The sequence below is a fragment of the Panthera pardus genome, unplaced genomic scaffold (genome assembly GCF_024362965.1).
Source record: "Panthera pardus isolate Hobbes unplaced genomic scaffold, ASM2436296v1 HiC_scaffold_5, whole genome shotgun sequence".
NCBI lineage: Eukaryota > Metazoa > Chordata > Mammalia > Carnivora > Felidae > Panthera > Panthera pardus.
Genome location: NW_026526980.1, coordinates 14,437,331 through 14,464,739, shown reverse-complemented (window position 1 = coordinate 14,464,739; position 27,409 = coordinate 14,437,331). Strand labels below are relative to the sequence as shown.

The following is a 27,409-nucleotide window of genomic DNA, read 5'->3' as shown; positions in this document are numbered from 1 at the left end:
TCTAGGCGGCCCCGCTCCCTTACTCGGCCGTCTCCGGCTGCGCATGCGCAGGCTAAGCGGTGGATGTAATTGGCTGTGGGTGACGGCGCGCCAAGTCCGCATGTGCCACCTGGTAGCGCCCTGGGGAAGATCCCGGGCGCAGAGTTTCCTTCCCGGGTGCCTCCGGGGCCCAAGGCCAGTCGGCATCCTCGTGTCTGCAGGCCCGGGGCCGGCGACGGCTGTTCCTTCCGTTCGGCCGCGGCCCGATGGAAGAGCCTCCCGGGAAACCTCTCAGCTATGAGGAAAAGGAAAAGGTGCCGGGGTGTGAGGGAAGGGCTGAGTCGGAACTCTGACCCCTTGCGCAGGCTTTAGGCGTGTGTTTCCTCTGCGGTCCCGGGTAGGCAGTGATCTCTGACCTCTGGACGCAGCGGGGGTGAACGTATGGATGGAAGAATGCTGAGCTCACGTGGTGGCATTTAAAGAACACATTTTCTTACAGCAGTAATGCCTAAATACGTACGAAATGTAGAACTGGATAAAGCCAAAGTCCCCTTTGACATCCTCTTCACTCCCACACTCTTTCTCACCCTTCGCTTCTCCCACCCACTCCCTTAGGGAAATCTCTGAACAGCCGGTGCTTCGGATCTTTTCGTGTGTGCAATGGACGGAGGTGGGGGGATTGGAGGGGTGTGATTTATTCCCTGGCCACCAAAAAGTGATGTGTATCTTTTTGTTCGTAAATGGTATGATCTGAATGGTTGTACAACGTCCTTTTTACTTATCCGTGTTTCATCCATGTCGATACATGTTAATCTGGCTTCTGTGTAGTGTTACGTATTAACGGAAGTGCATTCTTGTCTTTAGACATTACTCTGCTGAGAGACTTTGAGGTTGTTTCCAGATTTTGCTTCTACTGTAGATGCTCTGACCGACCGTCCTTATTCATGCCATCTTGTGCTAGTGCTGATGATGTTAACTTGAATGTATCTTGTGCTGGCTGTTTGAGGCTTTGTGCTAAACTCTTCATATTAACTCATCAGTCTTCTTAGTTTACCTTCCCGTGGGGAGTGAGATAGGTCATTTCCAAGTCAACAAAATAATTCTCAGATGATGATAAGGTTGGTGATAAAGAGGACCCTGTGAGAAGCAGTCTAGCACAGAGGTTAAGAGCACAGATCCTAGGGATGCCTGGGTGGCTCAACTGGTTAAGTGTCGGACTCTTGGTTTCCGCTCAGGTCATCATCTAATGGTTTGTGGATTCAAGCCCTGCCTCCAGCTCTGTGATGAAGCATGGGGCCTGCTTGGGATTCTCTTTCTCTCCCTCTCTCTCTCTGCCCTTCCCCGTTCTTGCTCTTTCTCTGTCTCTCTCAAAATAAATAAATAAACTTAAAAAAAAGAGCACAGATTCTAGAACTCAACTGTATGGTTTTGGATCATACCATTTATAAACTGTGTGATCTTGGGTGAATTGCTTTCCCTTAGATCTTCTTCTTTTTTTTTTTTTTTTAATTTATTTATTTTGAGAGAGAGAGAGAGAGAGAGCGCAGGAGTGGGGTAGGGGCAGAGAGAGAGGGAGAAAGAACTCCAAGCAGGCTCCATCCACACCGTCAGTGCAGAGCCCGACGCGGGGCTGGAACTCACGAACTGTGAGATGATGACCTGAGCCAAGATCAAGAGTCATGCTTAACTGACTGAACTACACACATGCCCCTTTCTTGGACCTTCTTAAAGCCAGCTCCTTCCTCCTTCAGCTTTGGGCTCAAATGGTAGTCCTCAGAAATGCCTCTCTGGCCACGCTACCTAAAGTAGATCAGGCAGAGGCGCCTGGGTGGCTCAGTCAGTTAAGCGTCCGGCTTCAGCTCAGGTCATGATCTCACGGTTCGTGGGTTCGAGCCCCACGTGAGGCTCTGTACTGACAGCTCAGAGCCCGGAGCCTGCTTCGGATTCTGTGTCTCCCTCTCTCTCTGCCCCTCCCCTGTTCATGCTTTGTCTCTCTCTGTCTCAAAAATAAATAAAAAACATTAAAAAAAAAAAAAAGTAGATCAGGCACTCTCACATCTCCCTGTTGATCTGGGTACTGATTACCATGTGATATCATCTTATCTGTGTATGCGTTTTTTTGTTAATTATCTGCATCCCTCACTCTGCCTAAGCTTGACCACTCTATCTTTAGCGCCTGAAACAATAACTGACACACGGTGTTTATACCTGACAAGAGATGCATTTGTTGATTGAATGTCTGAGGATGCCAGCTCCTGCTGCCAGGGATCTCACAGTGAGAAGGGGGAACAGAAGTAAACAGACAGCATAGTGGATATAATAAGTACTGTGATAAAGGAAGCACAGCAGAGAGGTGGCATGTCTAACCTTGATTTCGGGAAGGACCTAGAAGTCTACCCAAGGGAAGTAAAATTAAGTTGAGGCTTGAGGAATCAGAAGGACTTAGCAAAATGAGTTGGGCAGGAAATGCTTCAGGTGGTGGGAACAGTTTATGTAAAGGTGCTAAGATACTGGAAAGCTTGGTGCTTTGTGAGAAGTGAAAGTAGTGTGGGTGCCTGCTACTCCTCCGCCGTCTGCTGCTGAGGGACCTACTAAGCCCCGCACACTCGGGTCTGATAGACACTGTGTCCCTTCTCTCTGACTCTTTCTTTCCACCTGCTCAGCATTGTTTGCTGTTTTTCTTCTTCCAGTTGAAGGAAAAGTTAGCATTCTTGAAAAGGGAATACAGCAAGACGCTGGCCCGCCTCCAGGTAAGTGAATCTTATTCTCTCAAATTGAGGTATCACAGTATGAACTACATACAAACAATTCTTCCTAATAATAGAGCTTTAAGATAAACCTTCTTTGTCTTAAATTTGTTCCGTTTTTGGAACGGAACAAAAAAAAGCTGTTTTTGTTTTCTCTAGCGTGCCCAAAGAGCTGAGAAGGTTAAGAATTCTGTTAAGAAAACAGCAGAAGAACATGATTGCTTGTTCCAGCAGGACATTTCACCACAGCTAAACCACTCAGGTGAAGCTAGCCCGTTTACTTATGCTTGCTTTATTATTCATTTTCCGGGTATATTTGGTTGTGGTTCTTTTTCTCACAGCCAAAAGATAAAGACTAGCCATAGACTCTTTTTAAAGAGTATGTATAATTCACTGGTTCTTTGTGTACTCACAAGACTATGCAACCCTCATCACCATCTAATTCCAGCATGTTTTCACCATCCCCAAAAGAAGCCTTGTAGCCATCCTACCCGTAACCCCTGGCAACCACTAACCTACTTTCTCTGTGGATTTACCTATTCTGGGCATTTCATGTGAATGGAGGCATACACTGTGTGACCTTTTGTGATTGACTTCTTCCACTTAGCGTGATGTTTCCAGCAGTCATGCCTGCATACACACATCCAAGCATGCGTCAGCACTTCACTCCTTTGTGCAGCTGAGTCCTATTCCATTGGATAGATGATGTGCCATGATTCATGTATCCATTCATCAGTTGGTGGATATATGGGTTGTTTCTACTTTCTGCTTGTTATGAATTTTGGCTATTATGCTGCTATGAACATTCATCTGCAAGTGTTTATATAGATGTATTTTTTCAGTTCTTTTGGGTACATACTTAGGAACGGAATTGTGGGGTCATATGGTAATTCTCTGTTTAACTTTTTGAGAAATTGCCAAACTCTTTTCTACAACATCAGTACCATTTAACATTCCCACCATGATGCACAAGGATTCCTGTTTCTACACATCCTCACCACCATTTGTCATTTTCTGTTTTTGTTTTTGTTTTTTTAATTTTTTAACGTTTATTTATTTTTGAGAAGAGAGAGACAGAGTATGAGCGGGGGAGGAGAGAGAAAGAGGGAGACACAGAATCTGAAACAGGCTCCAGGCTCTGAGCTGTCAGCACAGAGCCCGACGCGGGGCTCAAACCCACGAACTGTGAGATCATGACCTGAGCCGAAGTCGGACACCTAACCAACTGAGCCACCCAGGCGCCCCCATTTTCTGTTTTTAAAATTATAACCATCCTGGTGGGTGTGAAGTGGTATCTCATGGTGGTTTGGATTTGTGTTTCCTAGTGACTAATGATATGGAACATCTTATGGCTTGTTGGCCATTTGTATATTTTCTTCAGAGAAGTATCTACTCAAGTCCTTTGCCAATATTTTAATTAGGTTATATGTCTTTTTGTTCAATTATAACTGTTCTTAATATATTCTAGCTATTAGATGCTTATCAGATGCATATTTCATAAATTTTCTCCCATCTGTAATCAATGAACTGTTTTTTGGTTTTTTTTTTGGTTGAATTGTTTAGTTGATCTTTTCCCCTTTCAACTTTTAGAAATTATATTTATTGTGTAAATATTGGAAAGTTTTTTTTTTTTTTTTTTTGATTAAGCACTTCTATATGTACAGAGGAAAAAATCTAGCTAGAAGTATTCTAAAAAAACAATGGTCATTACTCATGTTAATAGGTAATTTATAATCATAAAATTGGGGGCTATTGAAATAGAAAGGTGGTATTAAAATCACTTGGGGCACCTGGGTGGCTCGGTTGGTTAAGCATCTGACTTTGGCTCAGGTCATGATCTCATGGCTCATGAGCTCAAGCCCCGTGTCGGGCTCTGCATTGGCAGTGCAGAGCCTGCTTGGGATTCCCTCTCTCCCCCTCTCTCTCTGCTCCTCCTTCGTTCGCTCTCTCTGTCTCTCAAAATAAATTAACTTCAAAAAAATTTTTTTTAATTAATAAGAAAAATATTAATTATATATTTTTTTCTCCTCAGAATCTAAAAATAAAGTATCTCCTTGTGAGACATTACAAATCAGCACCCATCTGGATGAAGAAACTGGAGAAAAGACACCTATCACACTTGACATTGAGCCTGAGTCCTTCAACCTTGGACATGGCCCCGTGGAAAGATTACATATACAAAGTGATATCCAAGAACATTTTCCCTACCAGGTCAGTGGTCCTAGTGGTGAGAAAAGGCAGAGTAAGTTGCCAAAGAGAAGAAAGCAGCAGCAGAGAACATTTACTTCACAGGCTAGAGAATCTTTCTTTGACATGGATTCACTCATACTCTCTGGAAAAAGACTAAAGGAACTGGAAGAAATCAATAGAGAGAATCCTAGAACACCTGTAACTGGAAGAACTTACCTTTCAAATTCTACGTGTGACATTCTGGATTCTCCAGCACCAGTGACAGAAACTAACGTAAGGGGTGTATTAACTCCACCAACTACCAAACCACAAAGAGTTGTTGATGCACTCGTAAGAGGAAATCATTTCCCCACAGTGTCTACACTTGCTTCATTTACTCCATCAAATAACAGTAGTGGTCAGCACCTTGAACATAAGCCTCCTAAAGGCGACTGTGAACTCATTACTCATGGTTTAAAAAACATTATCCCTGCTTCACCTGTAAACCTGGAGGCACAAGACCAAAAAATGACTGTCTCTACAGATAACCCAGAGGTAAATAAAGCTGTAAGTGCAAGTGGCCAGCTGCCTAGAAGTCCTGACTTAGAGACAGATAATTTGTGCTCTGTGAATGAATTCGCTTACAATAACTTATCAGCAAATGGAAACCAAAATTTAAAAGGACAGAATCACACAGAGGAGTGTTTAAAATCTCCCCATAACACTCTTGATGATAGAAATGAAAGTCCTCAGGAAAAAGAGGTTGTAAGTCAATCTAAGAGTCTTAGCCCAGAAGTAATCTCTCCTGCTTCTGCAGAAAATCAAACACATTCTTGCACAATGCTCGAAGGCCTTCCATTTCCCGCAGAATATTATGTTAGAACAACACGAAGCATGTCAAGTTACCAGAGAAAAGTAGCCCTGGAAGTTGTAATTCAAAATCATTTGGGTGTCAAAAAGAAAGGGTATAAAAATAAAAGTAAGGAGGCAACTAAAAATTTAAACCTTCCCAGTAAAGAAACTGACCAGAGTGGAATTAGGACCTCTGACACATGCACAAGACAACCAAGTTCAGGAAGTCCTCAGAAACGTCCCTCTTCAACTGAAGTCAACTCTCCCCTTGGGCCCCCTAAAGATAACCTTTCCAGGAAGGCAGTTATCCAGCCATCTGGTAGGAGACACGGAAGAAAAACAAAGTCAATCTGCACCCCTGTATTAGATGATGGTGGACTCCTTTTGCCAACTTTTGGCACATCAGGTGTTAATAGATCCAAGGAAGAAGTTGCCTTGAACAAAGAGCAGAATGGAAAGGCAATTATTCATGGTAAGAAGAGAATTAAAGGTAAATCTAAGTGCAGTTGATGATGATGATGATGATGATGATGATGATGATAGCCAACACTTAATTGTGTCCCTGGTATTTTCTAAATGTTGTGCGAACACTAACTCCTTGCATCATCACAGCAACCCTACATGAGGCAGAGTCTGTTTTTACCCTCGGTTTACAGACGAGGAAACTTAAGGCACAAGGAGATTAAAGTGACTTTAATTCATGAAAGTGGCTTTAATTCATTAAAATTACAGAGCCGGGATTCAGACCTGGCTCTGTGATGCCAGAATTCACTAATGTGATTGAAAAGTTGACATGGAAAAGGAAAATGTATGAGATTTTCATCTAAAATTAGTATCTATTCAGGTACAACACAATCTTTATCCCTAGAGGGAAGTTGTATAACCTACAGAGAAAGTGTTTTTGAGGTGAAATGAAATGTGTGTCCGAGTAGGAGTCCTTTGACAAACTTTCTTAGGAATGACTGAGTAATAAAATGCAATACATCCAACCAACTTTTTTTGGGTAAAATATCAAATATAGCGTCTTGGGAGATCTGTGGGATACAAAATATTGGAGAACAACGAGTGACATAATTTACACTTTTTTATTCATTTCCTCAGGAATTAATCACATATGATACACTGAGCAAAACAACTAGATAATTCACTCTGGTTCTATAGTAGACATCAGCAAACTTTCTGTAAAGGGCCAAATAGTATTTGTCTTTGTGCTCGGTCATAGCTAGTCAAGTATAGTGGCAGAGTAGCCACAGACAGTATATAATGTGTTCCAGTAAAACTTCATTTACAAAAACAGGCAGCCAACTGTCTATATCATTGGACACAGGTTTTGGTCTATGAGCTATAATTAATTAAATACTTAATTTATTTTTAATTAGTTAAAAACCTGTAATCATTATGACTCTTTTATTGTCCTCTTTAAGCCAACAAGAATACAAAGCAATCAGAAAGTAGGGCAATCTAGTAATAATCTAGAAACATCTTTTTGTATACTTTGAAATACTCTGCTGTGGATTTAGTAACCTGCTGCTACATTAAACATTTTTTTCTCAGGGTGCCTGGGTGGTTCAATCGGTTAAGCATCCGACTTTGGCTCAGGTCATGATCTCATGGTTTGTGGGTTTGAGCCCCGCATCGGGCTCTGTGCTGACAGCTCAGAGCCTGGAGCCTGTTTCAGATTCTGTGTCTCCTCTCTCTGACCCTCCCCCACTTGTCCTCTCTCTCTGTCTTTCTCTCTCTAAAGTAAAAAATAAACATTAATTTTTTTTTTCTTGAGGTGATCTTAACATAAAATGGACCATTTTGAATCAAGTGAACGATGTACTGGCATTTAGTACATTCTTGTGCCACCATGCCCCCTACCTAGTTCCAAAACATGTTCATCACTCCAGAAGGACACCTCATGCCCATTAAGCAGTTGCTCTCTATTTCCTTTCCACCCTAGTGCCTGGCAACCACCACTCTATATTCTCTCTCTGTGAGTTTACTTGTTTTGGATATTTCATATTAAAGGAATTATACACTATGTGACTTTTTTGTGTCTGGCTGCTTTCACTTAGCTGATTTTTGAGATTCATCCACATCACAGCATGTATCTATACTTCGTCCTTTTTTATGGCTGAATAATATTCCCTAAGTATGTGCCACAGTTTATTCATTTATAAGTTGGTGGAGACAGCTTTCCCCATCCCAGGCACTACTCCAGCCTTTGGCTCCCAAACATGCTCTGAAAAAGTGTCTGCAGAGGTGGTTGGGCCAACTGGGTCTACATGTTGCATGGTATAGAATTCCAGCTGCTTTAAGTGTAGTAAATTATTGGGGTGCTTGGATGGCTCAGTTGGTTAAGCATCTGACTTCAGGTTATGATATCGCGGTTCATGGGTTCAAGACCCCCATCAGGGTCTGTGCTGACAACTCAGAGCCTGGAGCCTACTTCAGATTCTGTGTCTCCCTCTCTGTCTCTCTGCGCCTCCCTGGTGGCACTCTGTCTCTTTCTCAAAAATAGGTAAACATTTTTTTAAATAGTAAATTACTCTGCTTGAAAGGGAGACTTACGTTTCCTTCAGTGAGAAGGGCCAGCATTTTGTAGACTGTGTTCTGGTAGTCTGTTGGAATCATAGTTTTAGAACAGAAAGGACTGAAGAGATTCTTAGTCCAGTTCCCGTATGAGAGACAAGGGAAAATGAAGTGAATTAACTTGCCTAAGATCATGGCAGATCAGTGGCAGAGCAGGGACTAGACCCCGGTCTTCTTCCAGCTAGTGTCATCAGCACCATGCTGTTTTTTTTTTAAATTTTTTTTTTTTCAACGTTTTTTATTTATTTTTGGGACAGAGAGAGACAGAGCATGAACGGGGGAGGGGCAGAGAGAGAGGGAGACACAGAATCGGCAACAGGCTCCAGGCTCCGAGCCATCAGCCCAGAGCCTGACGCGGGGCTCGAACTCACGGACCGCGAGATCGTGACCTGGCTGAAGTCGGACGCTTAACCGACTGCGCCACCCAGGCGCCCCAGCACCATGCTGTTTTTGATGCTACAAAAGGAGAACTGCTAGTTAACCACCAACCTGTGGCTGATTCTTGAACCCGCTCATAGGTTTCAGAGTCATGGGTGGGAAGAGAACAAGCATTTTGCACTGTCTTGGAGTTCAGAAGCTCACTTTTAGTTGGGTATTGGATGTTTGCTGTTACCGCTGTTCCTTTCTATTTTAGGGAAGAAAGATGATCGTCAAAAAGAGGACTCCCTTTCTTCCAGAAATAATGCTTATTTGGCTTTGGATTCTGCTGCATTCAGGGCTTCATTTCCTAAGAATGAGATGCTAAGTTTAAAGCAACTGTCCTCTGTTCTCAAAACCACAGATTTTCAGTTACCTGATGAAGACTTTGGACCTCTTAAGCTTAAGAAACTGAAGTCCCAATCAGAAAAATCAGTGGAGCCTTTTGTATCAAAAATGTATGGGGATAAGCTCCTTAAGGAGGGAAACTGTGTTGTTTTGGAAGAAATGACACCTACACAAATTGATATTGAAATGGAGGACTTGGAAGAGGAAATTCTTGTTCTCCCAGGAAAAGCACAACCTAAAACACCAAACCCAACAAGCCAGCCTCAGAAGAAGGGCCTTTCTTCATCCATAGTACTTTTCACTCCTTTCAATACCGTCACCCCTGAGGATAATGACAGACTGATGGCAGATGTGTGTTCGCCCGCCTTCCCCATCCTAGGCACTACTCCAGCTTTCGGCTCCCAAGCACGCTGTGAAAGAGTGTCCACGGAGGTGGTTGGATCAACTTGCTCTGTACCCCAACTTCCTCCCTTGAAAGACTGTGATCGGAAGCAAGGCGACAGTTGGGCCAGCCCCTCAAAATCAGATGGCAGCCCGGTTGTGTCAGGTCGGGAAGGACAGCCTTCCTGTGGCAATGATTCTGGTTCCCAAGCAAAACTTCTTCCCACTGAGTCAGTCACTTCCGAAGAAAATCAGCTGTGTGGAAATATGCACGTGGAGTCGTGGAAACAGTCTACTGAGCAGGTACGGTCCACTTCCATGGTAAGATTTTTCTATGATGGAATGAAAGATCTTAGCGAATATGGGCAGCATGACTTTCTTACACATTGGCTCCTCAGTGTTTAGGAATGGTTGAATGTGCTTCTTTGTTATGATTTCACTGTAACCATTAAGTTCAGTTGGGGGAAATTTAAGGTTAATATAAAATGTGTTTATATGGGAATGGGGGATCCTATTCCCTTTGTCATCAAGGAATCATTTGCATATAGGGCTTTGCTGCTGTTATCAGAGGAAATAACACATATTGAGTAGACACGATGAAGGAGCAGGGTGGGCAGATGTCATCTATAAAGCATAGATTAACAGTGTGACTTTTATTTTCACAGACTGAAGTTGCAGACCTTCCTGCTTGTAATGGCTTAATCCCAGGCCACCTACAATTGGTTTCGAAGTTAAAGGTCAGAAGACCGTTCCCTTTTGGTGTGTCGTGTGTCTTACATGTAAAAAATTTAATGAATTCATAGGAAAATTAGGATGAATTTGATCTGTATCTTCGCATTCTTAATTTAGCACTGTTAAACGAACTTGGCGAAACAGATTCAGAAAAAACCTGTAAACTCTTTGTTTTTCACAATACTTAGCTGTATTTATATCTTGAGATCTTCTCCAGAAGAAGTTTATATGTCAAGCTATTGCCAAGAACAACTTAAGCTAACTCAACTTTGTGTCTAAATGTAAATCAGGCATCTTGACAGAGAGAAAGTCATTCATGATCCTCCTTTCCAAATGCCGTAGTTTCTAGAAGGATCACTTGTGATTTATGAGAAAATAGGTAGTGGTTCCAGATTATAATGAATGGTTAATCTTTCATATGCTATGTGGGGTGTGTGTGTGTGTGTCTAACTCTGAGAAATGTAAGTTACATTATTTTGTTAATGATATTTTAGTAAATCCAGAGAAGTGGATTGGACCTGTCTCCTAGTTAACTCTTTGTATGTAGTGCTTGAAGTAGCATGATACAGAGCAGGGTTTCTCAATCTGAGCAATCTGGACATTTGGGGCTGGATAATTCTTTATTGCAGGGGCGGTCCTGTGCATTGTAGGACATTTAGCAGCAGCCCTGCCTTATCTATAGAGCCACTAGCACCCCCATCCCGAGTTATGATAACCAAAAATGTCTGCAGGTATGGCTAGATACCCACCAGGGAAAGTTTGCGAAATTCCCCCCAGTTGAGAACAACTGGTGTAAAAGAAAGAGATTCAAACCCACATAAACTCTTTCTGCCAACTACTAGTGTGTGACCTGGGGCAAATTATTTACCCTCTGAGCTCCAGATTCCTTTGGTATAAAAGATACATAGTAATAGTCATTTCAAAGTTATTCTTGAGTCCATTTTAATAACTTGGTTTCTTTCTTAAAGAATCAACCATTTCATTTGTATTTTCTAATTTGTAGGTAAAAAGTTATTTATTATTCTAGTTTTTTTGTCTGTGTATATTCGGTTAAACCTCTCTCCCAATTCCCCATTTTCTAAAGTACTTTTTTTCCTGCATCAAACTTAAGAGATTTTCCATTCTGTTGGTCTACAACGCTTTTGGTTGTATTGATTGTTAATTAGTTTTTTTGTTTCCTATTTCATTTGTTTCTGTTTTTATCCTTAATAATTCTTTTCTTTTTCATTGTGCTTACTTTCATTGTTGTTTCACTACCTTTTTGAGCTGTTTTCTTTATTTTTATTTTTCTTCTTTTCTGATAAATGCCTTTATGATTGTAAATTCCTTTTGGAAATACCACTTTGCCATGCTCTGTGTGTTTGGATACACAGTGCTCTCCTTGCTCATGTGGAAATACAGTGGACTCTTGAACAACATGGGTTTGAACTGCAAAAGCCCACTTACATGCAGATCTTTTTTCAGTAAACACATTAGAATTCTTTTACAGAATTGTAATGTATATTCTCTTCCTTATGATTTTCTTTTTTTTTATTTTAAGTTTATTTTGAGAGAGAGAGAAAAAGAGAAAAGCACAGGTGGGGGAGGGGCAGAGAGAGGAAGAGAGAGAGAATCCTAAGCAGGCTCTGCATTGCCAGCACAGAGCCTGACGTGAGGCTCAACCTCATGAGATCATGGCCTGAGCCAAAATCAAGAGTCAGACGCCTAACCGACTAAGCCACCCAGGCACCCCATCTTATGATTTTCTTAATAGCGTTTTCTTTTCTCTATACTTTATTATATACAGTACATAATACATATAACACATGAATATGTGTTGATTGACTGTTTCCATTATCAGTAATGCTTCCTTCCAATAGTAGGCTATTAATGTAGTTAAGTTTTGGGGAAATCAAAAGTTATATGCAGATTTTTGACTACGCGGGAAGTTGGTGCCCTTAACCCCCATGTTGTTTCATTTTTATTCCCTCTTCAACCCGTGGGTGGTTCATCAGGATGTTTCATTTCCAAATGGGCAAGTTCTTATGGGCCATGTTTTGTGATTAAATCTGAATCTGTTCCATTCTGGAGCTACACATTTTTAGATCCATCATGATATAAGTGTGTGGGGGCAATTTTTTTTAGTTACATAAGACTCACAAAGCTTGCTTTCTTTCTTTCTTTCTTTCTTTCTTTCTTTCCTTCCTTCCTTTTAAGATTTTATTTATTTTGGGGGCTCCTGGGTGACTTAGTTGGCTAAGCGTCTGACTTTGGCTCAAGTCATGATCTCACAGTTCGTGGTTTCGAGCCCCACGTCAGGCTCTGTGCTGACAGCTCAGAGCCTGGAGCCTGCTTCGGATTCTGTCTCCCTCTCTCTCTCCCCTCCCTTGCTGGCTCTCTTTCCTTCTCTCTCTCTCTCTCTCTCTCAAAAATAAATAAACATTAAAAAAATTTTTTTTAAAGATTTTATTTTTATAAATTTTTTAATGTTTATTTTTGAGAAAGAGAGAGCGCGCACGCAAAAAGGGGAGGGGCAGAGAAAGAAGGAGACACAGAATCCGAAGCAGGCTCTAGGCTCCGAATTGTCAACACAGAGCCCGATGTAGGGCTTGAACTCATGAGCCGTGAGATCATGACCTGAGCCAAAGTTGGGTGCTTAACCAACTGAGCCATGCATGTGCCCCCTAAGATTTTATTTTTAAGTAATCTCTCCACCCAATGTGGGGCTCAAACTCACAACCCCAAAATCGGGGGTCACTTGCTCCACCAACTAAGCCAGCTTTGACCTGTATAAAACTTTAATTACATTTACTTAGTATTTCATTTAATCCTTGGAACCCAGCACTTTTCATATTCATATTCTATATTCATATTCTATTCATAAAACAGACCCCAAGTGGGGCGCCTCAGAGGCTCAGTCGGTTGAGCATCCAACTTTGGCTCAGGTCATGATCTCACCGCTTGTGAGTTCGAGCCCTACATCAGGCTGTGTGCTGACAGTTCAGAGCCTGGAGCCTGCTTCAGATTCTGTGTCTCTCTTTCTCTCTGCCCCTCCCCCGCTATGCTCTGTCTCTCTTTGTCTCTCAAAAATAAATAAACATTAAAAACAAACAAACAAAAACAGACCCCAAGTATCCCTTTAACATAAGTGTTGTTGCTATTTATTTCAGAATCCTTCTGGTTCCTGTTCCGTGGACGTGAGTGCCATGTGGTGGGAAATAGCCGGTTTCAAAGAGCCATGTATCATAACTGCCTGTGAATACGTAGTTTCTCTTTGGAAACCTCTAGATACTTGGCAGTGGGAAAAACTTTATTCCTGGCACTTTACAGAGGTAAGTCAGAATCTTAGAGCTGGGAGAGGTCTTTGCAATTATTTACGTGGTAATATAGATGGGCAGCTTACCAAGAATGGGACCTACAACCATGTAAGGCAGAACAGAGGGATCAGTAATTTTTTCCAACATTTCATTATGCAGATTGTCAAACATAGAGACAAGTTGTACAGTGAGTACCCATATGCCTACCATCTGGATTCTACAGTTAATGTTGTGCTCTGGTTCGCTTTATCGCCTGTTTTTCGGGAAATGGATTTTTATACTAGATATGTTGGAGAAGCTTAGAATTTCGTGTCTTTTCTGACTTCTAAATTTGCTGATACTTGTATTCCTTACCCCTCATCAAAACATTTTTCTTGCTTCCTTTCTTAATATATTTTCTTCTAGTCTTTGTCCACCTTCATATGTATCTTACGTGCTTGCAGTCCTAATGTGCTTAAAATTTTTAAATTTGCCTTTTCTCACTTATACAAACATTTTTCCTTATTTTTACATAATTCTTTTTTTTTTTAATTTTAATTTTAAAAAAGTTGTAATGGTTATTTATTTTAGAGAGAGACGGAGTACAAGTTGGGGGCTCCAGAGAGAGAGGGAGACACAGAGTCTGAAGCAGGCTCCAGGCTCAGCTGTTAGCACAGGGCCCGAAGCGGGAGCTTGAACTCATAAACTGTGAGATCATGACCTGAGCCACCCAGGCGCCCCTCTACATATTCTTCATACTTTATTTTGAGTTTTATTTATTTCTCCACCTTTACTGAAGTAATATTGACAAAATTGTAATATATTTAAGGTGTACACTGTGATGATTTGATATATTATATATAGAAAGCACTCCCACAACAATCGAGTTCATTAACATGCATCAGCTCACATAGTTTTTGTTTGTTTGTTTGTTTGTTTGTTTGTTTTTGGTGAGAACATTTATGATCTACTCTTAGCAAATTTCATTCTTGTTCTTTGGTATATCCATAGCTTTTAGCACTGTGCTTTGTATAGTGGTGGTCAATAAATATTTATTTATGTGAATAAACTTATTTTAAATGACTGCATGATGTTCCCTTTGTCCACTTCTGCCAGAATTTATTTAAATTTTCCTTTATTACTAGAACTGTAGATTTCATTAAGTAAGTGCTGCTATATACATGGTTTTGCCTATAACTTATTTGGATTTGCAGCTTATAAAAAGAGGGTGTTTGCTAAACTTTTGTTCAGTGTTTGAAACTATCCTGGTACAGTGAGAATAGAAGGGAATGTGACAGATTTTGGAAAATTTAGATTAATTAAAAATTAAACAACCAGGGGCACCTGGGTGGCTCAGTCGGTTAAGTGTCTGACTTTGGCTCAGATCATGATCTTGTGGTTCATGAGTTCGAGCCCCATGTTGGAATCTGTGCTGACAGCTCAGAGCCTGGAGCCTGTTTCAGATTCTGTGTCTCCCTCTCTCTCTACTTCTCCCCTGCTCACACTCTGTCTCTCAAAAGTAAATTTAAAAAATTTTTTAAATAATAAACTATATTGTTAAAAAAAAAATGAAACAACCAAATTCAATTTTTGGCTATTTTTGTTTTATCTAGGTTCCAGTGTTACAGATAGTTCCAGTGCCTGATGTTTGTAACCTCGTGTGCGTGGCTTTGGGAAATTTGGAAATCAGGGAAATCAGGTATGTAACTCTCAAGGAGTAATTTTTTTCTTTCCCTCATCTTTGTCTCTGTCAGCTTGTTTTGAGTACAAGTTATAACCTAGGCTTGAATCTTGAAAGAATCTAAATTTAGATCCAAGAGCTATTTGTTTCAAAAAAAACCTAGTGATAGAATTATATCCCTGACTCAAGTTTCCGTTTAAAATTGGACCTTAGGAGGGGTGCCTGGGTGGCTCAGTTGGTTAAGCGTCTGAGCTTGGCCCAGGTCATGATCTCACGGTTCGTGAGTTCGAGCCTCGTGTCGGTCTCTGTGCTGACAGCTCAGAGCCTGGAGCCTGCTTCAGATTCTGTGTCTCAGTCTCTCTCTGCCCCTCCCCCACTTGCAATCTGTCTCTCTCTCTCACACACAAAAATAAATAAACATTTAAAAATTAAAAAAACAAATTGAACCTTAGGGGCACCTGGGTGGTTCATTCAGTTAAGCGTCCGTCTGACTCTTGATCTCGGCTCAGGTCATGATCTCACAGTTTGTGGGTTTGAGGCCTGCACCGGGCTCTGCAGTCACAGCACAGAGCCTGCTTGGGATTCTTCATCTCCCTCTCTCTCTGCCCCTTCCTTGCATGCTTTCTCTCAAAAATAAATAAATAAACATTAAAATAAATAAATAAAGGTTTTTTTTTTTTTTTTAACGTTTATTTATTATTGAGAGACAGTGAGAGATAGAGCATGAACATGGGAGGGGCAGAGAGAGGAGGAGACACAGAATCTGGAGCAGGCTCCAGGCTCTGAGCTGTCAGCACAGAGCCTGATGCGGGGCTCAAACCCACAAACCGCGAGACCATGACCTGAGCCAAAGTCGGATGCTTAACTGACTGAGCCACACAGGCGCCCCTAGTCCTTTCATATTAAAGGCTAATTCCTAGAGGTGCCTGGGTAGCTCAGTTGGTTAAGCGTCTGACTCTTGATTTTTGGCTTGGGTCATGATCTCACAGTTTTTGGGTTCGAGTCCTGCATTGGGCACTTTGCTGGCAGTGTGGACAGAGACTGCTTGGATTATTGGTCTCCCTCTTTCTCTGCCCCTTCTCTGTGTGCACACACACTCTCTTTCTGAAAAATAAATTAAAAAGTGCTCACTTTGGCAGCACATATGCTAAAAAAAAAATAAATAATTTAAAAAAATTTTTTAGTGTTTATTTATTTTTAGGGAGACAGAGTGAGAGCAGGGGAGGGGCAGAGAGAGAGAGGGAGTCACAGATTCCAAAGCAGACTCCAGGCTCTGAGCTGTCAGCACAGAGCCCGATGTGGGGCTCAAACTCATGAACCGTGAGTTCATGACCTGAGCCGAAGTCAGATGCTTAACCCACTGAGCCACCCAGGCACCCCCTCAAAAGTAAATATTTGAAAATAAAAAAAAAAAAAAGGCTTACTCTTCTCCAATTTTCTTTTATACTTGGTTTAGGTCATTACTTTGTTCCTCTGATGGTGGATGTGAAAAGCAAGTGCTACTGAGTTCTGGAAATATAAAAGCTGTGCTTGGCCTGACAGAGAGGAGGCTAGTCAGTAGCAGTGGGACCCTTTGTGACCAACGAGTAGAAATCATGACATTTGCAGAAGACGGAAGGTAAGATGGTTGATTTTCATTATTTTTTTAATTTTTTTTTTTTTTTTAATGATTTATTTTTGAGACAGAGAGAGACAGAGCATGAACAGGGAAGGGTCAGAGAGAGGGAGACACAGAATCTGAAACAGGCTCCAGGCTCTGAGCTGTCGGCACAGAGCCCGACGCGGGGCTCGAACTCACGGACCACGAGATCATGACCTGAGCCGAAGTCGGCCGCTTAACCGACTGAGCCACCCAGGCGCCCCAAGTTGATTTTCATTATTAAAGAATGCTTTTATCACAGGCTTTCAGAGAAGGTCAGATCACTAGCCTCTTGTTTTTCTGGGCTGCAGGTATCGTATGGCAGGGTCTGCCTCGACACTAGGCTGTTTCGTGGAAGTGGTTTAGAGAGGAGGAAGCTGGATGTAGCAGGGAGGAAGCCAGTGGAGTGGAGAGGCTCAGCAAACATAGTTTATTCTTTCTTCAGTCTTTGAAATCTCCATGTGCCCCTCAGATTTCACATGTGCCTCCAGATCCTAGACCCTTTTCTTGTTCTGCACTTGGTTTCCAGTCCTTAAATTACTGTTTAGGTGCTGACCACTTATAAATGTATATTTCTAGCTCTGAACCCAGCCTTTAGATCTGTGTGCCTATTTATTAGACATCTTGTGAGTATTTCAGATTCAGCATATTTCAAATGCAATTCATAACATCCTCTGTGTCTGTTATGCTTTATTGTGATTATTTACCTGTGTTTCGTAATAACAGAGGTCATGGACCTTCTTGTCTTATTTATTCATGACCTGTAGTAATCTTGGCAAGAGACAAATAATTGCTTGCTTAAATTAGCAAAGTATTAGTGGACATGAGAAGAAGCAGACAGATTTGAGAAAGAGGAGACTAAAATCATTAGGGCTTAGTGATTGAGTAGATAGAGAGGGAGGAGACAAGGATAACATCCAGGTTTCTACATTTGTCACCTGGGTAGACAGTGGTACAATTCACTTAGATGGGAATGCAGAAAGAAACACAATGTTTAAAGAGAGAGGTGGCAAGTTTTTTGTTTTGTTTTGTCTTTTTGAGAGAGAAAGAGAGTGCATATGTCCAGGGGAGGGGCAGAGGGAGAGGAAAAGAGAGAATCTTAAGCAGGCCCCATGCCCAGCTTGGAGCTCCATGCAGGGTTCGATCTCATGACCATGAGATCATGACCTGAGCCGAGAGCATGACCTGAGCCGAAATAAAGAGTTGGACAAGATGCTTTACTGGGTCAGTTAGACACCCAGGCCCCCCTGGCAAGTCTAAATTTGGATATGATGAATTTGAGGTGCTTGCAAATATATCCAGGTAGAGAATATAAAAGTAGTGTATGTTTATTGTAGAAAGTTTTGAATACACATTTTCTAGTTGAAATTTTTTCTGGTATCAGATTAGTGCATGTTATGGATAGCTCAGCAATATGTAGAAGAGCTGTTTAGAAACTGCTTTGGTACAAAGTGCTAATTTTTAATACTGTTTTAAATGCAGAAGCAAAGAAAAACAATTTTTGATGTCCCCTGAAGAGACTGTACTAACTTTTGCTGAGGTGCAAGGGGTGCAGGAAGCTCTGCTTGGGACCACTGTAATGAACAACATTGTTATTTGGTAAGCTTTCTCTTGAGGGCCTCAGTTTCTTCTCTTATATGAGGGTATACCTCCAATTTCATGGGGTTGTTAAGATTAGAGACTCTGTAAGTATGATTGTGTTTGTTTTTTCCTGTCAGATGACATATACTTGTCTCAACAAGAACATCATATTAATTCAGACATTCGGAAAAAAGATCAGTCCGAGTAGACTATTTCAAAGTAAATGAAATTTTACCATTGTCAAAAATGTACAGTTGTTCCTCCTTCTGGTTGATGGCTTTTATGAAACCAACTCTTTTTACCTCAGATAACTATAAACTCTGCACAAAGTATAAAGAACAACTATCTGAAGGCACTGGGGAATGAGAAAAAGAAGAAAGATACTGGAGAGTGGTGAATAGGAAATAGTAGGCAAGTTCCTGTTCCTACAGCTTTTAGCCAGAGGGCAAGCCCTAGTCTGCACACGGGGGACTAAAAGCCTGCGAGAAAACCTTCTGGCCCTGACTTAAAGAACCAAAGGACAGAGTTCAGGGTGACCACAGCAGCTAGCAAGTGAGGAAGAGAAATCCCCATAAAGAGAGAGCTGAAGAATGAGCCTCAAATTCTGAGCTATAATCTTTACCTGGTAATCTGGCTAGCCTTTAAACTACATGTGTACAGGTCAGACTTGAAGCAGCCCAGGTAAGGCAAAAAGAACTGAATTGGGTTTTCAGCATTTGGAATTTTGGGTAAGCCAAGTTAACTGTTTACTAGGGGGGGGGAATCAATATTCTTTAGAGGAATCTGACAGAATCCAGAGTTTATGTGATGTGTCATTCATACTATCTACAATCCAAAATTATAAAATATATCTGATTAGAGGAACCAGGTTAACAAATTTGTGATAGGGAAACCAGAGTCAAGGAGTCCCCAGCCACTTCTCTTTCCTTACCCTGGGGAGAACCTTACCCAGCCAAAGGTACTTTCAAGGTTAGTTTGTATTAAGACAATAAATTAATTTTTTTTTTTTTTCCCCTCAGAAGCCCTCTCCTTTAACTGGTTCTGCCCTGTCCAACCCTAACTCTCTAGGAATAAGCCAGGAGAGCATGGTCCTTAAGAGAATCTTTGTCCCCTCCCCACCTGGGGGCCTCTGAAATATGACCATGTCCTAATCTGCCAGGAGACTGTGTTTTCAGATGGCCCTACTGTCTAGAGCAGCAGGTTTCCACTTCTGGCATTAGCTCAGTGTTTGTGTATGGAGGTCTAATTTGGGGACAATATTCCTTACCAAAGTTGTCTTTTCTGTTCTTGCTGGTATTTCAATAGTCTGGACCTTCATTATTTGGTTCTTGAACTATTAATATAATCTAGCAATTGGTCTCCTTGTCATCAATCAATATCCTACCTCCAGATCTTCTTTCATACTCTTACTGTATTAACATTCTTCCTCCCAGCCCTCCCCTCCCCACAATGTTTGCTTTTCTTCAGCTTCCATTTCCCCAATGCCTTGGTACAAAAATTTCTCTCCAGCTAGTCCATACTCCTCAGCTCCCTGTTTTCTTCCCATCCTAAGAGTAATTTTTTTAGCATTTTATATATATAATGGATTGCAACAGAATTTGAGGTTGAGGAGGAACCTTTATACTTAGCTTCAAAGTGTAAGTTCTAAGTTTAAGGGGTATCTTCAGTCCCATAGTTGCTTTGAGCTCTGTTGTAATACCTCAACTTTCATTGACGTTTCCCTCTCTGAACTCATATTGCCTTTTTTTTTAAGTTTTTAAATATTGCCCTTAAATTTTTTTTAATTTATTTACTTATTTTGAGAGAGAGAAAGAACACAAGTGGAGGGAGGGTCAGAGAGAGAGAGAGAGAGAGAGAGAGAGAGAGAGAGAGAATCCCAAGCAGGTTTCGTGCTGTCAGCGCAGAGCCCATTGCAGAGCTTGAACTCACAAACTGTGAGACCATGACCTGAGCTGAAACCAAGAGTTGGACGCTTAACCAACTGAGCCATCTAGGCACCCCAATCAATATTGCCTCTGTTTTTTAACTTAGCGTATGCTACTTTGTGTTATGGAAGTCCTTGAAGATGGGTACATACCTTTTGTTTTTCTCAGGGCCTGTCTTAACACCTTGTGTAGGCTACTTACTCAAAGATGTATGGATCATATTGTCTATCAAAAGTTCTCATTTACCTTTTGGGCTCTATGTAGTTTGTTGGTCACCTTTCCTGTTTAACTCCTGATGTATTAAATGTCTAAAGTGATTCATATTATACTCAAGATTCAAGTGGCCCTTTTTGAAGCTTGCTGAAGGTTTAAATATTTAATTTTGGTTAAGCTATATTAACTGAGCACCCATCTTTCAATCATTAATGGATATTTGAGTCTCTACTTATATACTGTTTGCTGTGAGAGATGTAGATATGAATCCTTGTTCCGAAGCCTCTAAAATCTAGTCAGTAAGATTGCTTTACAATTCAATTTACAATTCAAAGCATACAATTCCTGTACAATTCAGACAAGGTCAAAGTGATAGAAATTTGGACAGAGTGCTTTGGGACTTGAGGAAAGAGCAGTTACTAAATATAGAGCATATGTTAACCTCTATAGGGGATAAACCCATTGGTGTCCCCGGCAAGGAAAACCTTGCATATGTACATGAGCATTTAGATTTCCGTCTTTTGTTTTTATACACAGAACCTGGTCCACAGAAGATTCAGAAATATTTGTTGAATGAATACATTACACCCTGTTACAGTCTATATTAAATTAAAAATGAGGCACAAGGACAGTAATGAAGGGAAGTGGAGGAGAAGAGATTTCTGTGGGTTGGTGTAGGCAGGGAGAAGTCAGAGAGTCTAAGTTGAACTCCTGCCGCTAGCTGGAGGCAGGACATAATCGAGGCCATAAAGAATGGAAGGGCATTCATTGGTCGGTAACAGAGATGGGAATTGGTCAGGATTGGGGAGGTCATTGGGAGGATAGCTTGAACAAAGGTGCAGAGCCAGGAATATGCATGATAGGGAACAGTAATGTAGGATCGTAGCACAGGATTCGTGAGGATTATAGATACTATGAAAAAGATTATGGACTCTATGTTTTGGTTAAGGGGAAGTCAGCTGAGGGTTTTCATCAGTAGAGTTCCATGATAGAGCAGTTATCAACGTCACAAGTGCTCAGTAAAGCTAAGAAGTGGTTCCAACAAAGTGTTTCTTCTTTCTTTCTTTTTTTAAAATTTTTTTATGTTTATTTTTGAGAGAGAGACACAGCACAAGCCAGGGAGTGGCACAGAGAGAGGGAGACACACAATCCGAAGCAGCCTCCAGGCTCTGAGCTGTCGTCACCGAGCCCGGTGCACGGCTGAAACTCAAGAACCATGAGATCATGACCTGAGCTGAAGTCAGACGCTCAACCGACTGAGCCACCCAGGCACCCCAGACTGTTTCTTCTTTATATTCACCCTCTTCTCTCTTCCTTTTTCCATTTTTTACCCCACCTCAGTCTTCCCATCTTTCTTTGTTACGTTGGTCTAGTTCTAGTATAAACACGGTAATAGAAACAGAATTCTAAATCTATTTTAGGTGTAGTCTCCTATCTAAATAAATTTGGTTTCCTGACCATTGTCTTCCAAGGAAAACTTAGGCATAATAAGAAATGTGACAAAATCATAATGCTGGAGCCATACCATGTGCCTAATTCCAATACCCAGTCAAATAAGATAAAGGAAAACTTTCCTCATGCAGTCCGGAGAGGTTTATTCCTAGTGACATAGCAGATTCAATCTCAGGCGGGACTGTCAAGTTAAACTACTGGCAATGTCACCCTCTGGTCCCTATTTGTAGCTCAGTCTGTAACTAAACAAATGTAACTACACACATGTAATTAAACAAAACTAAGGTACTGTGTCCCTTAGTTTCTCCCTTGGTCACCTCCTAAAGTATGCTGTGATAAATAACAGGATATTATGTGAAAACCAGTTTACTAGAAGAATGTTATCAGCTTATTTATTTTTGGTGTCTAAGGAATTTAAAAACTGGTCAGCTCCTGAAAAAGATGCACATTGGTGATTCCTACCAAGCTTCAGTCTGTCACAAAGCCTATTCTGAAATGGTAAGTAGTGATCTGTTGGGACCACTTTGTGTCTGCTTTGTGTGTGGCTGTTGGTCTCACTGAGTAAGAGCGGTAACTTAGTAAGAAGTAATTAACAGACCCTCTCTGTTGTGTATCTTTTTCAAAATTGGATAACAGTGTTTGTCCTTTTTTTATTTTTTTAACTTTTGTTAACGTTTATTCATTTTTGAGAGAAAGAGAGACCCAGAGCATGAGTGGAGGAGGGGCAGAGAGAGAAGGAGACACAGAATCTGAAGCAGGCTCCAGGCTCTGAGCTGTCAGCACAGAGCCCGATGTGGGGCTGGAACCCATAAACCATGAGATCATGGCCTGAAGCAAAGTCAGATGCTTAACCAACTGAGTCACCCAGGCACCCTAGTTCTTTCTTGAAATCTATGGATGAAAATAAGTATTGGTATAATGTGACGGCTTGCTAAATTTTCTGGCTGTATGTCCTAAGAGCAAACGTTTATTTCTAGCTGTGAGTTTGTACTAAGAAATACCATGCCTGTTACCAGACTTGGCTCTCAACTGCATTGCCATAAATGATTTATGATGTGAACACATACCCTGAGAGAGGATGGTTAAATGGTCCTAGATGTGTTTTTCCCTTAGGCTTTAGTGTTTTCACATAGAAACGAAAACAGCTTCTCAGCCATTGTGTTAATAGACTTGACTTACAGTCTAGTTTGGACATCTGAACAGGCTGCAGGCAGCTGTCCAGGAGTCAGAGGTAACCCTTAAGTACCCACCATCGAGCCACAACAGAGGCGGTAGCGGGTGGCTTCACACTTGTATGGAGACTGATTTTCGCAGCCTCAGTGGCAACCCCGTGCGCATTAATACCACACGCTTGGAATACACGGGTTGTAACTTTCCCTGGCCTGGCTGGGTCTGTGGAATTGAACTCAGAAGATGTGTGATCTTATATAATCTGTCACATTATCTTGAGGCTACCTTTTTACATCCTTAAAATAACAGGGTTGAATTCATCTCTGAAATTATTACATTTACCTACTAGGCATTGAAATAACTTTGTATCTTTGTTACTACAACACTAATACCCATTTGATACTAAAGCATTTAACACAGAAATGTTTCAGATAGTAGATAAAACTCCATGAAGCCAACCTCTGGAAATAACTTAATAATTTAGTGCAGGAATCGGCAAAGTTTTTGTGTTAGTAAGACCAGATGGTAAATACCTTCAGGTCGGCAGGCCACATGGTCTCTCTTGTAAGTGCTCTGCTCTACTGCTGTAGCAGAGAATCTGCCGTAGATAAAATGAAACAGCATGTTCCAGGTAAAACTTTTTGTATGTTAAAACCTTCCAGAACTTGAATTTCCTATGATTTTCCATATATCATAAAATATTTTTCTTCTTTTTTTCAACCATTTCAAAATGCAGAAATCATTCTTAGCTTGTGGGTCATACAGAGATAAGCAGTGAGCCAGATGTGGCCTGTGGGCCATAATTGCCAACCCCTAGTTAAGTATAGGACATCGAACTTTTTCTTTCTTTCTTTTTTTATTTAAAAAATTTTTAAATGTTTATTTTTTAAGAGAGAGACAGAGTGTGAGTAGGGGAGGGGCAGAGAGAGGGGGAGACACAGAATCCAAAGCTCCAGGCTCCAGGCTCAGAGCTGTCAGCACAGAGCCGACACAGGGCTCAAACTCACGGACCGAACCACGAGATCATAACCTGAGCCAAAGTCGGGTGCTTAACTGACTGAGCCACACAGGCGCCCCTAGCCTTTTCTTGACTAGATTTTCTAATTATAAAAGTAATTCATTTTATTATAAAAATTCAGTCATTCTAGAAAATGTATAAAGTAGAAGTGAATGTTACTAATCCTAAGATGGTTCATAATTAATTTTCTCCATTTTACCTCCAAAGAGAATTACTTTCAATGTATGACATACATATACAACCGTGAGTGTGTGTATGTCTGTGTGATATATATGTCTCCACACACAATCATGTTATTATTAGATCATATAATTTTAAAACCGGGAGAGGTCTGTAACACATTTTCCCATGGAAACAACCATAGGTGATGGTGTCTTTTTTTTTTTTTGTCACTCTTGTTCTATAAGCGTAAATCGGCAATGCAGACTGGCCTAGAAATTGAGTCACCACTTACAAGGTTATTTTTATGGGAAAATGTGTTCTGAATTTTCAAAAACCAACTTGCCAATGAATATCTGTAGTTTGAGGACTCCGTTTGCATGTCTCTATGCCCTCTTTCCCTATGACGACGTTTCTCCAGATGGATGGTATGAGATGTTAGTAGTGTCTAAGATGGAGGAAACTGGTGAATCAGCTAGGTTCCCACCTACAAGACTGACTGAGCCCTGTCCTAGAGAAGCCAGAAGGCCAGCTCAGTGATCATCTCAACAGTTTGCCTAAAAAGAAAAATGAGCTAGTCATTTAGTGATTAAATCCTGGATACTTGAGACTTTTGATCATTCTTGTAATTCTTTGGTATTGTCTCTGCCAACCCTTTCTTTTTCCCAGCATACTCTTGCTGATTTATTTGGTTATTCATTTCTCTTTTAAATTAGGGGCTCCTGTTTGTTGTCCTGAGCCATCCTTGTGCCAAAGAGAGTGAGCCGTTGGGAAGCCCGGTGTTTCAGCTGATTGTGATTAACCCTAAGACAACCCTGAGTGTGGGTGTGATGCTCTACTGTCTTCCCCAAGGGCAGGCTGGAAGGCAAGTGTGTGCTGCTGTTCACTGAGTATGACATTTTGGAAGGCACGTGTGCAAATACAAAAAACCAGATGTTCTCGTGTCACTTAGATGAATGGTAAACATGAAATACTGCAGACCATAGTAAGAATGTCAAGTAGGAAGAAGTGTAAAGTTTAGTAGATCTCAGTCAAATCCCAGGTTCCCTACATTCTTATCCCCACCATTATGGGGTTGGATAGGTTATTTTATGTGTATTCAAACCCTGTTTTTCCCATAACAAAAACATTTCAAATGCAAATTAAGTAATTAATATTCTCTACAAAAATGTCCTTTCCGTAAAACCTAAATTAAGAAAGTTTTAAATATTACTTTGGGAAGGCCTCTTTTACTTTGAAATCTGACGAGTCTCCATCGTGCAAGCAATTGATATTTATCTACTGACTGATGAGAAGATCTATTTATCAGTGATACCGTTATTGGTATCCCAGGTGTTCTGTGAGCTCTCTAGAGCTCTAAAGTAGTGTTGGTGTTGTTAGGCCACCCTAGCCACATCCAGAAGGGTCATTCCTAGAGATTACTTTTATTATTGTTTGAAATGCACAGCAGAGACAGAAAACAGATTTAGTAAATCAAGATCACAAAGTCTAGCTTTAACAGTTTACAAGGATAAGGAACCTTGGTAGGTGCAATGTATGTTTCTGTGTTTTTTGGGGATCTTGTGCCAAGCTTGCTGCATCGGTGTTCTAAAAGATGGTCTCTCTCCCTGTGCCCTTAGCCAGAAGTGGCATTTCTGCAAACGTTCTTAGCTCACCAAGAACCTCAGGACTGTCATCTGCAATACGTGCTTACGTATAGAACTCGTTTCTTTGGATTTGGGGAGAGAACCGTAGTCGCTGGCCTAGAAATTTAGGATAAAGAGAACTATTCAATCAAGCATTTCCTTCGTCACTCTTCAAACTCATTTATTTAGCAAACCTTGATACCTATCTGGTGCCAGTTCCGTAGAGGGCACTGCTGTTTCTAATCTCATGGAAATAGGAGGCAACTAGAGACTAATGTTCAGCACACAAAATGCCATGAGGCTTGTAGTGTTTGGGAGCACACAGGATGGAGGGAGCACCTTAACTGGCAGTGGAGGGTTAGGGAGAGACTGTCAGGAAGACTTTGTGGAGTTTCAGATGTGTCTGGAGTCAGTCACACAAAGTTGGGTGGGAGCCTGGGATAAAAAAAATACCATTTGGTTCACTCAGAACATTCACTGAAGGTTGACTCTTCGAGATGCTGGTGATGTGGCAGTGAGGAATAACAACTAATTTATATTAAGCCCTTAACGTGTATTAAGTACTTTGCTGTACTCCTATCATATTCCTATTTTACTGATGAAGTTAAATAATTTGCCCAGGGTCACAGAGCTCTTACTTTGCTAGAATTCAGATCCAGGCAACTGACTGCAGCGCCCCCGTCTCTAAAAGACAGACAGATTCCTGTTTTACAACGTGTACATCTTGGTGGGAGAGCTAGCCACCAAGTATGGAAACAGGATCATCTCATGAGTGAAAAGTGCTATGAAAATAAAACCTATAACATGATAGGGAGCAGAGTACACGTGTGCCCTACACTAGACGGGAGATGAGGGATGACCTTTCTAGGGAGGCGACGTGCCTGCATGATGGTAGAATCCCAGCCCTGCTAAGTGAGCACACGGGAGAGGGAACAGCAGGAGCCAAGACACTGAGGTGGTCGGAGCATGGCCCGCTTGAAGAGTGGGAGGCAGGCTGCTGAGAGCTGGGGTGCGGGTGGCACGGGACGCATCAGACACAGCCGGGACCCGGACGCACGGTTGTGTCCGGAACTACAGCACACCTGCCAGCTGCCCTGGGATTTCAAAGATGGGCATCACATTTCCAGGTATTTCTGTTCTTGTTGCTTCGGGGAGCGTGACTTTGGCTTAACTCGAAAAACTTTTGATATATGATTTGAATTGTTTCTTCTCTGCTTGCTATTAGGTTCCTGGAAGGTGATGTGAAAGATCATTTTGCAGCGGCAGTATTGACTTCTGGAACAATTGCCATCTGGGACTTACTTCTGGGTCATTGTACTGCCCTCCTCCCACCTATCTCTGACCAACATTGGTCTTTCGTTAAATGGTCAGGTACACATTCTCATTTGTTGGCCGGACAAAAAGATGGAAATATATTTGTATACCGCAACTAATTAGATGAAAACACAGCGCTCTGGATTTTTTGACCA

General features: G+C 41.3%; 1 protein-coding gene across 4 annotated transcripts; it reads left to right on the top strand.

Moving 5' to 3' along the window:
* The first annotated feature begins 87 nt into the window (after positions 1 to 87).
* PALB2 (partner and localizer of BRCA2) lies at positions 88 to 27,409 on the top strand. 4 transcript variants are annotated; one of them, XR_008419376.1, is made up of 13 exons: positions 88 to 293; positions 2,670 to 2,729; positions 2,886 to 2,988; positions 4,759 to 6,219; positions 8,959 to 9,773; positions 10,136 to 10,207; positions 13,352 to 13,513; positions 15,091 to 15,176; positions 16,615 to 16,776; positions 18,280 to 18,396; positions 22,379 to 22,466; positions 25,032 to 27,067; positions 27,166 to 27,274. XR_008419376.1 is itself a non-coding variant. In XM_019430334.2 (13 exons), exons 1-13 carry the CDS (start codon positions 246 to 248, stop codon positions 27,371 to 27,373), a joined length of 3,384 nt encoding a protein of 1,127 aa, XP_019285879.2. In that variant the 5' UTR covers positions 88 to 245; the 3' UTR covers positions 27,374 to 27,409. The 4 variants fall into 4 exon arrangements, 3 of the variants coding, with proteins under 3 accessions (XP_019285879.2, XP_019285878.2, XP_053750517.1); XM_019430334.2 differs by having other exon boundaries at positions 9,106 to 9,773; positions 25,032 to 25,180; positions 27,166 to 27,409; XM_019430333.2 differs by having other exon boundaries at positions 25,032 to 25,180; positions 27,166 to 27,409.